The sequence below is a fragment of the Octodon degus genome, unplaced genomic scaffold, assembly GCF_000260255.1.
Source record: "Octodon degus isolate 3935 unplaced genomic scaffold, OctDeg1.0 scaffold00050, whole genome shotgun sequence".
Lineage (NCBI taxonomy): Eukaryota > Metazoa > Chordata > Mammalia > Rodentia > Octodontidae > Octodon > Octodon degus.
In genome coordinates, this window is record NW_004524626.1 from 11828170 (window position 1) to 11841520 (window position 13351).

At 59.2% G+C, this 13351-nt stretch overlaps 2 protein-coding genes across 2 annotated transcripts; one reads left to right on the forward strand and one right to left on the reverse strand.

Moving 5' to 3' along the window:
* Positions 1 to 328: 328 nt before the first annotated feature.
* Zglp1 (zinc finger, GATA-like protein 1) lies at positions 329 to 4336 on the forward strand. Its single transcript, XM_004633001.2, has 5 exons — positions 329 to 569; positions 1110 to 1484; positions 3121 to 3212; positions 3513 to 3606; positions 4024 to 4336. The coding sequence occupies exons 1-5, from the start codon at positions 436 to 438 to the stop codon at positions 4151 to 4153; spliced, it is 825 nt and encodes a 274-aa protein (XP_004633058.1). The 5' UTR covers positions 329 to 435; the 3' UTR covers positions 4154 to 4336.
* A 2073-nt stretch (positions 4337 to 6409) lies between these two features.
* Positions 6410 to 12852, reverse strand: Icam5 (intercellular adhesion molecule 5). The gene is made up of 11 exons (XM_004633002.1): positions 12771 to 12852; positions 11610 to 11879; positions 11113 to 11433; positions 10364 to 10651; positions 9858 to 10112; positions 9506 to 9754; positions 8822 to 9064; positions 8463 to 8741; positions 8141 to 8380; positions 7246 to 7509; positions 6410 to 6657 (listed from the first exon to the last, which is right to left on the reverse strand). Exons 1-11 carry the CDS (start codon positions 12850 to 12852, stop codon positions 6410 to 6412), a joined length of 2739 nt encoding a protein of 912 aa, XP_004633059.1.
* Positions 12853 to 13351: the final 499 nt, after the last annotated feature.

The window sequence follows — 13351 nt, forward strand, 5'->3', positions numbered from 1 at the left end:
CAAGAGGCCTGGACCCTCTCTTCTGTTTGTTTTTTTGAGACAGGATCTCTATATGCATTTTAGGCTGGCTTTGAACTCACTGTGTAGCCCAGCTTGCTTCCACCTCACAGAACCTGCCTCATCCTCCCAAGGGCTGGAATTCCAGGCGGGAGCACCAGACCCCCCTCCTGACCGAATTGGGCTCACCCCACCCCTGCAGTGGTGCAGGGGTTTGCAAGGGTCTGGAAGGAAGAGTGGCCACCCTGGGTTGGGGGGATGGAGCCACCCTGGATCCGGAGGGGTGATGCGAGAATGCTGCCAGCCCCGCCCCGCCCAGCTGCGCCGGCAGAAGCGCCCCGCCACCGCCGCAGCCCGCAGGTGGCGCCCATCCTCATCAGGGCTTCTCCGTGGGGGCGGGGCGTCCGCGGAGATTGGGACAGGGGCCCGGCCGGCACCATGGAGGCCAATCTTGGGGAGCTGCTGAGGGAACTGCTGGTACCGCCCCGTGTGAACCCCGAGTCTCCCCCAGGACCCGCGGCCCAGCGGCAGCCAAGGCCCTTGCGGTATCCCATAGCAGGAGCCAGTGGCAGGTGGGTGCGACACCCCTTACCCCTTTCCCCTCCTCACTGACCCGCGGGGTCCAGGGCCCTGAGTTCGCAGGGTCACCCTGAGGTCACCGTGTGAGTTACTGGCACTCACAGAGGCACAGTTCTAGGCCTGAGGGACCCTAGGGGGGGTTCAGCCTGCCACGCACCAGCCTCCTTTTCTGAGGTTCGTGTAGGAACCAGTAGGGGTCGCGCCAGGGTCAAGAAGGGGAATCCAGTGATTAAAAATCAAAAGTTGGGGCTCTGCCCCACGTAAAGAGAAATAAATTTCTTGAAGTGATAACAGCTGCCCTGGAGCCCTGGCGGGTCCCCGAGGGTAAACCGTCGAGTCACTGGGCGGTGAGTGGTGGGTGGGTCGGGCCAGATTGGCCCTACTCGGGATTACTTTGTAACTTTGAAATCTACCCCCCACACACCCCACATTGCCCGAGGGCACAGGCTTAGGCAGAACAGGTGCCAGTTGGAACCCGGCCTTCTGGACCCGAGTCACCTGAGGAACCCTAACCACCGGCCTCTCATCCTCAGGTCCCTCTGGCCCGTGTGTCAGGACCCTGTCACCATCTTTCGGCTTCTCCAAGAGTCAGAAGAGGGCCAGGGCCAGGCCCCCACGCAGGCCACACAGACGACACAGGCCCAAGGAACCAGCTGGGAGCCCGCCGACCCTGGGGCTTCAGGCCCGCTGACCATGGCCAGGAGTTCCAGGATCCAGCAGACTTCGGGCAGCCAAAAGGGTCAAGGTCAGGAGCCCCTTGGGGTACCTGCAGCCCCATCCCAGAGAAGACCCAGGAAGCAGCCGAAGCCTTGCCAGGGAGCTAATCAGGTAGACCCAGGATTCAAGGGGGTGACCCTGAAGTTCCAGATCAAGGCGGATTCCAGCCTGCAGATCTCACCCACCTACAGGTAGGCGCTGGTGCTCACGGTGCCCTTTCCCTGGTCACCCTCAGTGTGTGCGGGAGGGACAGTCATCTCTCTGTGATGTGAGAGCAAATACATGGGTTCCATAGTACACATCCTGTATCCCACCACTCTGGGAGACCGAGGAAGGAGGATTGCAAGATGGAGCTCAGCCTGGGCACCTTAATGATTTAGCAAGAAAGAAAAAAATAAGAGGGCTGGGGATGGAGCTCAGTGCAGAAGCCCTGGGTTCAATCCCCAGTATGGCCTGCCTGCTATGGCAGTAGTTCTTAGCTGGGCTTGGTGGTGCACGCCTGTGATCCCAGCACTCAGGAGGCTGAGACTGGAAAATTGCTGGGAGTTTGAGGCCAGCCTGTGTTATATAGTGAAATCGTGTCAAAAAAAAAAAAAGATTCTTGGGGCCAGCAAGATGGCTCAGTAGAATAAGCGCTTACCTGGCAAGCACAAGGGCCTGAGTTCAATCCTTGGTTCCACAAAAAAAAAAAAAAAAGATTCTTGTTAGGCTGTACTGTGTCAGAGGTAATGACAGAAAGTCCATACGTGTCAGCACAGCTGCAAGCGTTTCCCCAAATATTTTCCGTCCAAGTGTGTGTTTCTTGCTTGGTGTGTCTTGTGCTGCTAAGGTCGGAGCCCAAGACATCCCCAGTGCCAGGTGGGTACTGTAGCCCGAGCTACTCTCGAAGCCCCCAGAGCTTATGCCTTTTTGTTTTGGTTTGTTTTTTTTTTTTTTTGAGGAGTCTCCCAGTGTAGTTCAGGTTGGCTTTGAACCTGAGGCAGTCCTCCTGCCTCAGCCTCCTGAGTCCTGGGACAACAAGTGTGCACCGCCACGCCTGGGTCGTCATCTCCCAGTCACAGGCCTGGTGTCTTCTGCCAGACAAGCCTGGCCACGCCATGCTTTCTCCAAGAGTTGGGAGAGGGTCAGGCCCAGGCCCCCACTTTTATTTTCCCCCAAATTGATCTTAACTGGCCTTTGTTAGTAATGAGAGCAGCAATAAGACACGGAACAGGCGTTGCCCGTTGTGGGCTCTTTAGTTTGGATGCATTCCTTTATCTGTCTTACAGTACTGGGGCGTGAACTAAGGGCATTTGCACTGAGCTGCAGCTCAAGGCTTTTACTTTTTAATTTTGAGACAGGGTCTCCATAAGTCACTAAATTGCACAGACTAGACTCAGCCTCTCCAAATTCTAGGATCACAGTCACAAGCCTCCACAGCCGCAGCTGGCTTGTGAAGCCCATTTTACAGATGGGGAACCTGAGGCCAGGAGGGGGACTGAACCTGTGGGTGTCACACTGTGGGTGTGGGAGACCTGGGACTCCAACTTGGCAGCTTGTCCCAGGCCTCCTGCTCCTTCATAGAACACTAATTATGGCAGCAGTGGTATCTGTCATTTCAGGACTCTGGAGGCTGAGGCAGGAGGGTCACAAGATTGAGCCCAGCCTGAATAGCATAGTGAGACCTTGTCTCAAAATACAAAATAGGAAGGACAGGGATGAAGCTCAGTTCTAAGGCCCTGGGTCCTGTCCCTGGGATGCTGGTTTCCTTGGTAACACATCTTTGGGGGGGGCATCCGGGGACAGGATGTAAACCCCCCCCAGGCTCACACCTTGTCTACCCCCTAGCCTGGCTGGCCGCAGCCTGACTGAGGGAGCCCCTGCGAGCCCTGCTCAGGTCGCTGAGTCGAACCCCAGAGGCAGCACTGGTGAGGCCCTAGGTGAGTAAGCCCTCCAGGCGGGAAAGCTATAAATATTTGGGGGACCAACTTCCCATCTCTCCAGTCTCTCCCTACCCTCCTTCCCCACCCTGCTTCTCCATTTAGCTGGCTCCCCCAGGCTGAGTCACCGCAGCCCCCAGCTTCCGCCTGCCGCCTGGATCCGCCATCTGCCTCCCTCCCTGGCTCCCCTACAGCAGCCCAGAGCTGGGGATGCTGTCACAGAGCCGCTCACAACCATCTCGCGCCACATGGGCTGCTCTGATTCTGACCGCTGCCCTCTGCTGACCTGCAACCCCACAGGGCTCCGGCGCTGTGCTTCCTGCAGCACCCAAAGGACACCCCTCTGGAGAGACGCTGAGGACGGAACCCCACTCTGCAACGCCTGTGGTATCAGGTCCTCAGCACAGCAGAGGGTGTTGGGGTGGGAGGGCCCCAAATCGGTCCACATGTCATCAGTGGAGTGGGAGGGAGGTGGTAGCCTACACACTCAGGAGGCTGAGACAGGAGGATCCCTGCAAGTTCTAGCATTGTCTATATAGTGAGATTTTGTCTCAAAAAAGACTAAAAAATACAATCATCACCTCAAAAAAAAAAAAAAAAAAAAAGGCCCTCTTGGGGGAAATGGGTGTCACGTGGAGGTTTCTGGGCCCCTGCTGCATCCGTTTTTGTTTTTTTTCTTCCTTCGGTGCCAGGGCCTGCTGAACTTGCGCCTTGCGCTTGCCAGGCGGTGCTTAGGCTGCTGGCTGTATCCCTGCCCCCCACCCCCACCCCACTCCATTCTGAATGTGCTTTCTTATACTCCCCACTTCAGGTACAAGAAATATGGTACCCGTTGCTCTGGCTGCTGGCTGGTCCCCAGGAAGACTGTCCAGCCCAAGAAGCTGTGTGGCAGATGTGGGGTATCCCTGGGCCCTCTCGAGGGGCCCCCTCAGGCAATGTAAGCTGTCCTTCAGCCAGCTGAGCCTGTCCTACCTCTGTTTCCTCAAGGAAAGAAAGGGAGACCTCCTGGGAGTGAGGAGAGATCCAGCCTGCCTCCTCTCTGCTGCCTCCCATGCCGGGACCCAGCGGGCAGACTGGCGCCCTTTCCCTTTCTGCCCTCTTTCCCCAGCAGGCTTGGCTGGCCACCAAATAAAGGAAGTTCTCAGGATGGACTGGTGTTCTCTGCTGTCAGCACCGCCACAGAAGGGCTGCTCAGGGGAGAGCAGTGTGACTTGGGGTCTCATCCTGGGTGTGATGCCACAGCCTTGGGAGGGCGGGGGAGAGGTGTCTTTTGTTCTTTCCTGTGAGCATCACTTGGAATTGAACCCACAGCCTTCATGTAGAGCTCCACCTGCAACCCTTTATAAATTTTATTTTGAGATAAGGTCACACTAAATTGCCCAGGCTGGGCTTGTACTTTCGATCTTCCTGCCTCGGCCTCCCAGAGTGCTGGGATCACAGCATGCACCCCCATGCCTAGGGAGAGAAGCTAAGCGAGATTCCACACTGAACACATGAGGGTTTGGGACAGTCTGCAACACGTGGCTGTTTTTCTCCAGTTAGTCAGCACGTATTGAGCAACTGCTGTGTAGCAGAACCTAGTGGGTACACATGCTGGCAAATGGAAAGAGCAGAGACCCAGTGTGGTGGTACGGACCTGTAACCCAGCACTCTGGGAGGCTGAGGCAGGAAGGTTGCAAGTTCTGAGCCCACCCTGGACAACTTAACCTAGTGTGAATTTATCTTAGAAAATAAGAAACAGGGCAAAGGCCCCATGGCAGGCAGGATTTGGTGAGTTCCCAAGACCGTGGGGCTGTGCCTCAGTGGTAGAGCAGTTGCCTGGTATTCAAGGTCCTGGATTCAACCCAGTCTAGGGGTGTGGGGCTTCCTGCCCCATTTCCTGTTCCCATCTTCACCCCTTGTGCATACAGCAGCCAATGAATGGGGCTCCGAGCCTCCAGGCCAACTTCCTTCTCTGGGACCCAGTGTTTTGCTTTTGAGGAGCAGAGAAGAGGGGGAGGAGGGCCAGCTGTTCTTTCCTTCTGCTGTTGGGGGAGGGATGGCGATGCATTTTGTCTGCTCCAAATCACATCACGCATGCCCAGCCGAAAAGCAAGTAGGTAAACTGAGGCACTGAGGACAGATTCCCTAAGCCTGGCTCCCTGGCTTCCTTGGTTTTTACAGGGTAGGGCAGGGTGTGCCCTCCCGAAGGAGGGCCAGCCTAAGAACGAAGTCACAGCCCCCCAGGGCCCTTCCAGGGCCCACACCCCATCCGACAGCCCACCCTGTCCTTGCTGGTAACCAGGCTGGGGAAAGCACCTGAATTCCTGCTGCTGAGAGCTGGGGCAGAGGGCAGCGCTGGCGGAAGAGAGAAGCACGGGAAAAGGAAGGGCTGCAGGCCCTGCACAAGGGCCCAGTGATTGCCGGGCGGGTGCGGCCGGCACCGGGCCACAGCACACAGAGCAAGGTGGCTTGGAATGTGCCTACTGTGTAGTGGGCTCTTAAAAAGAATCCCCCGCCCCCGGGAACCGAGAATTGAACTCAGGCCCTTACGCTTGCCAGGGAAGCGCTTATTCCACTGAGCCATCTCCCCAGCCCCGTTTTTTTTTTTTTTTCCCCCCTTCCGAACGGGGGATTGAACTCAAAAAGAATTCTATTAAAATGAATAATCCTCAAGATGGGAATTCAACCACACCTGTCAACATTCAAACAGAAGCCAGTAATCCCACAAGTCAAATGCCATGAGTTCAAGGCCAGCCTGGGCTACACAGTGAGACTGTGTTTTACAATAAAATCTGTAGCTGGGCAAGGCAGTGCACGCCTGTAATCTCAGCACTCGGGAGGCTGAGACAGGAGGATCATCATGAGTTGGAGACTAGCCTGGGCTACAAAGGGACCTCAAGGCCAGCCCAAACTGCATAAGGAGACCCTGTCTCAAAAATAAATAAATAAATAAATAATAATAACAAAATCTGTATGTTGTGGGGGAGCTGGGGATGTAGCTCAGTGCAAAGGCCCTGATTCAATCCCCAGTGACCCCTCCTCAAAGAAATAGAAGCCAGAGAACCAGAGTCCTTTATAAAAACTTTATTGGGGGCGCTGGGTAAAAAATGGGGGCGATGCCCCTGGAGTTGAATAAATAAATAAATAAATAGAACAATAATAAGCCCCCTTTGGCGCCTGGGGGCGGCCCCGGCCCGCGGGGAGAGGGGAGCAGCTCACGCGGGCGTCAGCTGGATGGCGAAGACCTCGCCCCCGGCCGGGGACTCCGCGATGGTGTCCCCTGCCTCGGCGCCGCCGCCTGCGCCGTTGAGACACACGGCCTCGCCCGAGCTCTCGGCCTCCTGCACGTTGTACTCGCCCTTCTTGCACGCAGTGGAGCGCACATACACAGCCAGCCCTGCGCCCGTGGCCAACAGCGCAGCGCCCCCTGCCGCACCGCCCACGGCGACCCACAGCCAGGGACCTGCGCACGGGACCCGGGAGGTCAGTCCGTCCCCGCGCACCTGCCCCGAGAACACGGGGAGGGAGACCCCTGGCCCAAGTCACACCCTGCTTGGCGGAGGGATATAAGCCTTTGAGCCCTGGTCTGGACACCAGCCTGAGCCCCCACTCCAGACAGACCCCAGCCGCAGGAGCTGCACGTAGTGGGGTTTAGGTAGACTCTATCAGCTCCTCTTGGCTTTTCTGCAACCCCCTTTTCCCATGGAGACATAGCAGCCAGGGAATGGGATCACATGTCCCCACTTCCTGAACCACACATAGGTGTGTTTTTTTTGTTTTTGTTTTTGTTTTGAGACAGGGTCTCACAGTTCAGGCTGGCCTTGAGCTCACTTTGTAGCTCAGGCTGGTCTTGAACTCTCAGCAATCCTCCTGCCTCAACCTCCTAAGTGATGGGAGGATAGGCGTGCACCACAACACCTGGCTCCCTTGATTTCTACTTTGGCCTACTTTAGTGTCATCTGTGGCGACAGAGTCAGGCGCAGGGCCAGAGCCCAAGACTCAGGGCTCGCCCTCTTGCAGAGCCACTGTCCCTCCCCCAGCTGCCACTTACCAGCCACGCGCACTGTGATGCGCCGTGCGTGACGCCCATGCGCGTTGGTGGCTGCGCACTCGTACTCGCCGCCATGGCTGCCCATGGCGCCTGCCACACTCAGCGTACTATTGTTGCTGGACAGGCCGATGTTGGAAGCCCCGGGAGGTGCGCGCCAGCTGATTTGTGCCGGAGGCCACGCCTCTGCGCGGCAGGTCAAGGTAAAGTTCCCCCCAGGCCGCACACTGGGGGGAGAGGCAGCCAGCTCAGCCACCACCGGTCGATCTGCAGGTGACAGAGGAGAATGGAGAGGGGCGCTTAGCACTGGGCCACAGCTGACCAAGTCCCATTGGCCCACCGCAGTGGGTCAGACCCTGCTCCTTCTCAGACAGGCACCCCTCCTCGAGCCTCTTGTTGGAGACAAGAATTCTGCCCCAGCCGGTGTGGTGTGCTGCATTTGTTCCAATCCCACCCCTAAAAAGTTCTACCTCAGGCCAGTGTGGAGGTGCACACCAATAACCCCAGGACTCTGAAAGGAGAACTGCATGTTTGAGTCTAGGCTGTGACTTAATAAGACCCTGTCTTAAAGGAAAACAAATTAATGCTTTGGTGAGGATGAAACGCAGTGTGAAAGCCCTGGGTTCAGTTCTCAGTAACCTTCCAAAAAAATTAAATTAAAAAGTCATGACTTTCTTACTGAGTGGGAAATGAGGCCCTACACCACTGTCCTGAGCCAGCTTTTGGGAGGGTCCCAGCTCCTATCCTCTAGACTTGCCGTGACTCCCAAGGTTGAGGCTGGGATCCCTCCTCAAGTCTGGGATGGGACAGCTTCCCTCAGCTTCCGCAGGCTCTGCCACCCCCGCAAATCCCTTTACTCTGGCCTGAGTCCCATCCATCCTGTGCCCCCCTTACTTACATTCCACGCCCACGGTGACAGTCCGAGAGTCTGTGCCGTGCGCATTGGTGGCCTCACAGCGGTAGGTCCCCGCATCCTCCCTGGACACGCGCGGCCTCTCTGGCCGGGGTGCGCCCTCGCGCAGGCAGCGCACGCGGGGAGACGGGCGGCCCCGGGCAGAGCAGGCTAGCGCAACAGCCCGAGCCCCTTCCAGCCATGTCTGGTGACTGGGGCAGGTGGACTCATCCATGTGGGGCGGCGCTGCAAAGCAGCCAGGAGGAGGGGTCAGGGGGGCGCCCTCAGGGGTCACCCCCTCCTTCCCGCCCACCGGGGCCCTGCTCACACTCCGCGCTCACGACCACGGTTTTGACCGAGGAGCCGTGGGGGTTGGTGGCATTGCAGAGGTAGACCCCGGGTGGCAGGTCACTAGGGAGAGGGGGGCCTCTGGGTCTGGGTTTGGAGGAATCCAGCGGCAACACCACTCCCTCGTTGGCATCTTCCGAGCCTGCGCACTCCACACTGGGCTGTGGTTTCCCATCCACCTCACAGGAGAACAGCGACCCGGATCCTTCCACCCATGTCCAGTTGCTAGGGCAGCCCGGCTCCTCAAAGCTGGGGCCATCTGCAAAGCAGGGAGTCCAAGGTCACTCAGGGGACAGACAGGAATCCCTGCCTGGGACGGCCCGAGATGCCCTTGCTCACATTCCACCGTGATGGCCACAGTTTTGGCCGCAGAACCTTGCGCGTTGGTGGCCTCACAGTGGTAGGTGCCTGCGTGCTCCCGGGCCACACGCAGCAACCCCTCCACGGCATCAGCCTCCCCAGAGCGCACGCAGCTCACGTTGGGGGCTGGGACCCCATGTGCCACACAGCTCAGTGATGCCTCCGTTCCCTCCACCCAAGTCAGGCGATCCGGGCAGCCCACGTTGTCCAGGGCTGGTGAGTCTGGAATGGGGTGTGTGGTACTGATTTTGGGGACCGAGCTGATGTTCCCCTGCCTCTCAGGACCTCCAGAAAGAGGTGGGCAGACTATGCCCTGGGTGGGCTGGAACTCTGACCCACTTGGCGTCAGTGCTAGTTAAGCCTTGCTGAACTGTTTCAAGACTTTGCTTGTTCTTTCTTTCCTTTCTGAGACATGGCCTGGCTATGTAGCCCTAACTGGCCTTGAACTCACAGACGCTCTCTTGTCTCAGTCCCCTGAGTGCTGGGATGACAGGCAGGGTTGTGCTGTCACACTGGGCTCCTACACACAAGAAATTTCCTAGACCCCTCACCAGCCGCTTCCCTTTCTCAAAATCCAAACACCTCCTCCTCCCTCCGTGGCACAGCTCAGAGCTTAGGCCCTGAGAACCCTAAAGCCACGTGCCGGTCCACGCCCCTACTCACACTCCACAGTCAGCGTCACTTCCTTGACGGCCGTCCCCTGAGCATTGGCGGCTGTGCAGCGGTAGGTACCCGCCAGTGCTCGGGTCACAGGGCCAGGCCGACCTAGCGCCAGTACCGCCCCGCCATCGGGCCGCGCACAGTGAACGGAAGGCTCCGGGTTCCCTCGGGCGTCGCAGCGCGGCGTCTGCTCAGGGCCCTCGGGCCACGTCCAGTTTCGAGGACAATCGGAGTCGTCCAGCCGGGGGGCATCTGCGGGCAAGGGTCCAAGAGGCTAGAGGTGGCGAATGAGGGATTGCCCCGCCTCCCCGACACGGTCAGAGACCCGGCAGGTCCTCTGAGGTCGCCAACTCACAGAGAACACGCAGCTCGGTGCTGTCGTTTTTGCTAAGCATCTCCCCTTCCACCTCGAGGGTGGCATAGCAGAGGAAGCCCCGCCCGTCATCGTTCTCGGTCGCATTGAGCTGGAGCTCCACGGGTTGTCCTGGAGCGGCAGCTGCAATTCCCTCCAGGGTGACCAGAGCTTGCGTCCCAGCTGTGCAAATGACTGTCACCATCTGCCCCTCAGAGGCGCTGGGCTCGCTCACAGTCAGGAGAGGCGCGGGGAAGCCTGAGGGCAGAGCATTGGGTGGAGTTCCCTGACCTCGCCCCTTCTCCGGCCCAAGCCCCGCCCCTTACCTACCCCTTTTGCCCTACAACTTCGAACAAATCGAGGCCCCGCCTCTCAGGCTCCGCCTCCTCAGTTATTTGCACTAATCCTCTCTTTGCCCCGCCCCGACCTCTCCGTCCACCATTAGCCACACCCAGTAGGCAATCTGGCTCCGCCCTCAACCGCCGAGGCCCCGCCCCACTCCCCCTTACTATAGACGGTCACGTTCTCCTGGGCCTGGCGGCTTTCGTCCCCTAGGTTCACTCTGCAGATCAGCTGCCTGGAGCCCTCCTGCTCTGTGCTACCGGTGGCTGTGGCAGTGGCCCTGAGGGTGTCCCCCTCCAGGATGATATTAGGATTCAACCTCTGGTCTCCCAGAGCGAGGTAAACCCCAGCTTCAGGGGCGGGAAAGAGTTTGTCCACAGTGCAGCTCACCGGCCTTTCTGAGCCCACTTCTAAGAGCCGGGGACCAAGGAGACGCGGGGGCTCTGGAGACAAGTCTAAGGGTGGAAGAACAGAGCTTGAACTTATTTTCATTATTATGATTGCTTTTTTTTTTGCGGAATTGGGGATTGAACTCAGGCCCTTGCACTTGCCAGGCAAGCGCTTATTCCACTGAGCTATCTCCCCAGCTTCTATGATTGCTTTTTGGAGACAGGGTCTTGCTATGTATTCCAGGCTGGTTTTGAGCTCACTATGCACCGAGGCTGTCCTTGAAATCACAGCGACCCTCCTGCTTCAGCTTCCGGATCGCTGGAATTAGAGGAATGTACCACCATGGGCGGCTCAATTTGAATTTATGTATTGAGCGCTCAGTATGTACTAAACCCTTAACGTGCACATCTTGTATTATCATCCTGAAGGCATAGAGACGAAACAAGCTGAAGGGTGAGCATTCAGACGTACGTGCCTTTACATTTGGACAGCGCCCACCCTACTTGGGGTCCCTGCACCCACTCACCGAAGGTTCGAAGCTGTCTGGGTGCCGAGATGTTTTCAAACAGCCCCAGGCCGTGAGGCCGCAGGTCCAGCTCCGCGCGGCAGGAGAAATTAGCGCCATGATCCTCCCTGCGCGCCAGCACCGTGGCTGTGAGCACCGCACCCCGCGCTCGGGGCGGCTCCCCCGTAAAGCTGCGGCGGATCAGCTCCTGGGCTCCCCGTAGTAGGGTCAGCGTGAGGCTCCCGCGGGGTCCGGCTCCTGGGACCCTACAACTCAGGGTGAAGTTCTCACCCACCGGCTGCCAGGGAGGCAGCGGCACCAGCTCTACGCGATCCGGTCTCTCTGCAAGGGAGGGAACCGCTGCTTTGGGAAACGCTGGAGCTTGGGGAGCCGGTGCTCAGACGCCAGGGCCCAGGGACACAGTGGGTGGAGCCCAAAGAGGAGGACCCGAAGTCCAGGGGGTGGGACGTGGAAGGGAGGGAAAGCAGGGCAGTGGAGTCGGGACACGCAAAACTCACGGAAAGTGCGGATGAGCCCGCGCGCCTGCAGTGTGCGCCGCGCGCAGCGGAAGAAGCACACTGGCTGGGTCTCAGGCTCGCGGATGTCCACCAGCTGTCGCGCAAGCCAGCGTAAGCCCCGCTGGGTCCCGTTGCGGCGCAGCGAGGTCTCCAGGCCACCTCTTTCAGGCCGAGGACAATTGGTGCTGCAATTCAGCCACAGCGAGCCCCCGCGCTCCACGAGCGCCACGCGAGGCTGCAGGTCCGCCCAGAAGGGCTCCTGCGCGACCGCTGCCCGGGGAAACGCGGGCTCAGGCCGAGAAGCCAACTCCCGGAGATCTCGGCACCCCTACGCCGAAGGCAGGGCTTCCCCAGGACCACCAGAGGCCGCGGTCCCTAAAGAACCCAGGAGTTCTGCCCAGGCCTTGGATTTGGAGGTGCTCTCCAAGTCCGGACTTCAAAGGTGGCTCTGCCAAGGAGACAGCCCCGGTCCTCAAGGCTCCGAGGAAGTGGTGGGGAAACATGAGGGAAGGGAGAGAGGAGCGGAAAAGATGGGGTTTCGGGTGTGCACAGCAAGGCTGGGAGGAGGGGACTCCTGGTGGGGGATGGGCACTGAGCCCATTCTTGAGGTCTTGGAAGATCGCCAGGAGAGGGGGAGGCTGAGACTGGGGCGAAGGCAAAGGAGAGAGAAGGCTGGGTCAAGGGAGGTCCCCAAATGTGGGTGAAGAACGTGGAAAGGAGACGTGGGGCAGGAATCAGGAAAGGAATCGCGGAAATAGCCGAGGGACCCTGTTGCCAGGGCTCCGGGTGAAGCGGGAACAGCGCCAATGAGTCACGCTAGTGGGGCTGTATGAGGGGTCTTTGCTGATCGCTGGGGGGAGGTAGAGGATGCCAGTCTGTGGACCACGGTGCACCACAGAGCGGGAGGGGGCAGGAGCACTCTAGGGTCTCCAGGGCACGCGGTTGGGCGCTGAACATCTGGATCTCCAAAGGAATAGAGATCCGGAAGAGCAGGAGTTGGGGAGCTGAGTCTGTGTGTAGCGGGAGCCAGCGCAGAGGACCCAGGTTCCAGGTGCGAACAGGAGCGTGGGGTGACCAGAGGGCGGGGCCGGGAGGGGCACGGGGCTGCTGCTCGGGTCCATCAACTTCACCCCCGCCCTGCGCGCACGGAGCAGCTCTTACCTGCGAGGCCGAGGATCTCCAGGCCCAGGGCAGCCCAGAGGCCGAGTAGCGCCCGGCGCAGCCCTGGCGAAGGCCCTGGCATCGCCGCCGCGGGGGAAACGCAGGAGGCGAGGGGAGCGCGAATGACGAGCTGGGCTAGAGGACCGCGCGGCGCGGCGGGTGGAGTGTGGGGGAGGCAGACTTGCGCCCGGGGATTGGTTTAAACGTTGGTAACTTGGTTTCCAAGGAGGGGGCGGTGGCAGAGGCGGCGGCGGCGGGGAGGGGGGCTGGAGGCGATCGTGCGCCGGGCTCCTGGCCTTGGTGAAGGCGATGAGCGAGCGACCCCCGGAGTCTACGCGGAGGTCAACACGACTGCCTGGAGCCTTCTGGGGGCGACCACGCTCTCCCGCGTCATCCCCGGCAGAGACGAGAAGATGGGGGGATGCTGGGTTGCCCTGCCCAAACCCCCACCCACCGGTGTATGGATGCTAGGAATCCGTGCTGGACTCCAGACTCCGCCCCTCTCTTTAGCTCCTCCCAGCAGCGCGCCCCTTAGGGCGGAGATTGATTTGAGGGCGAAAAGCGATTTGGGGGAGTGCAAT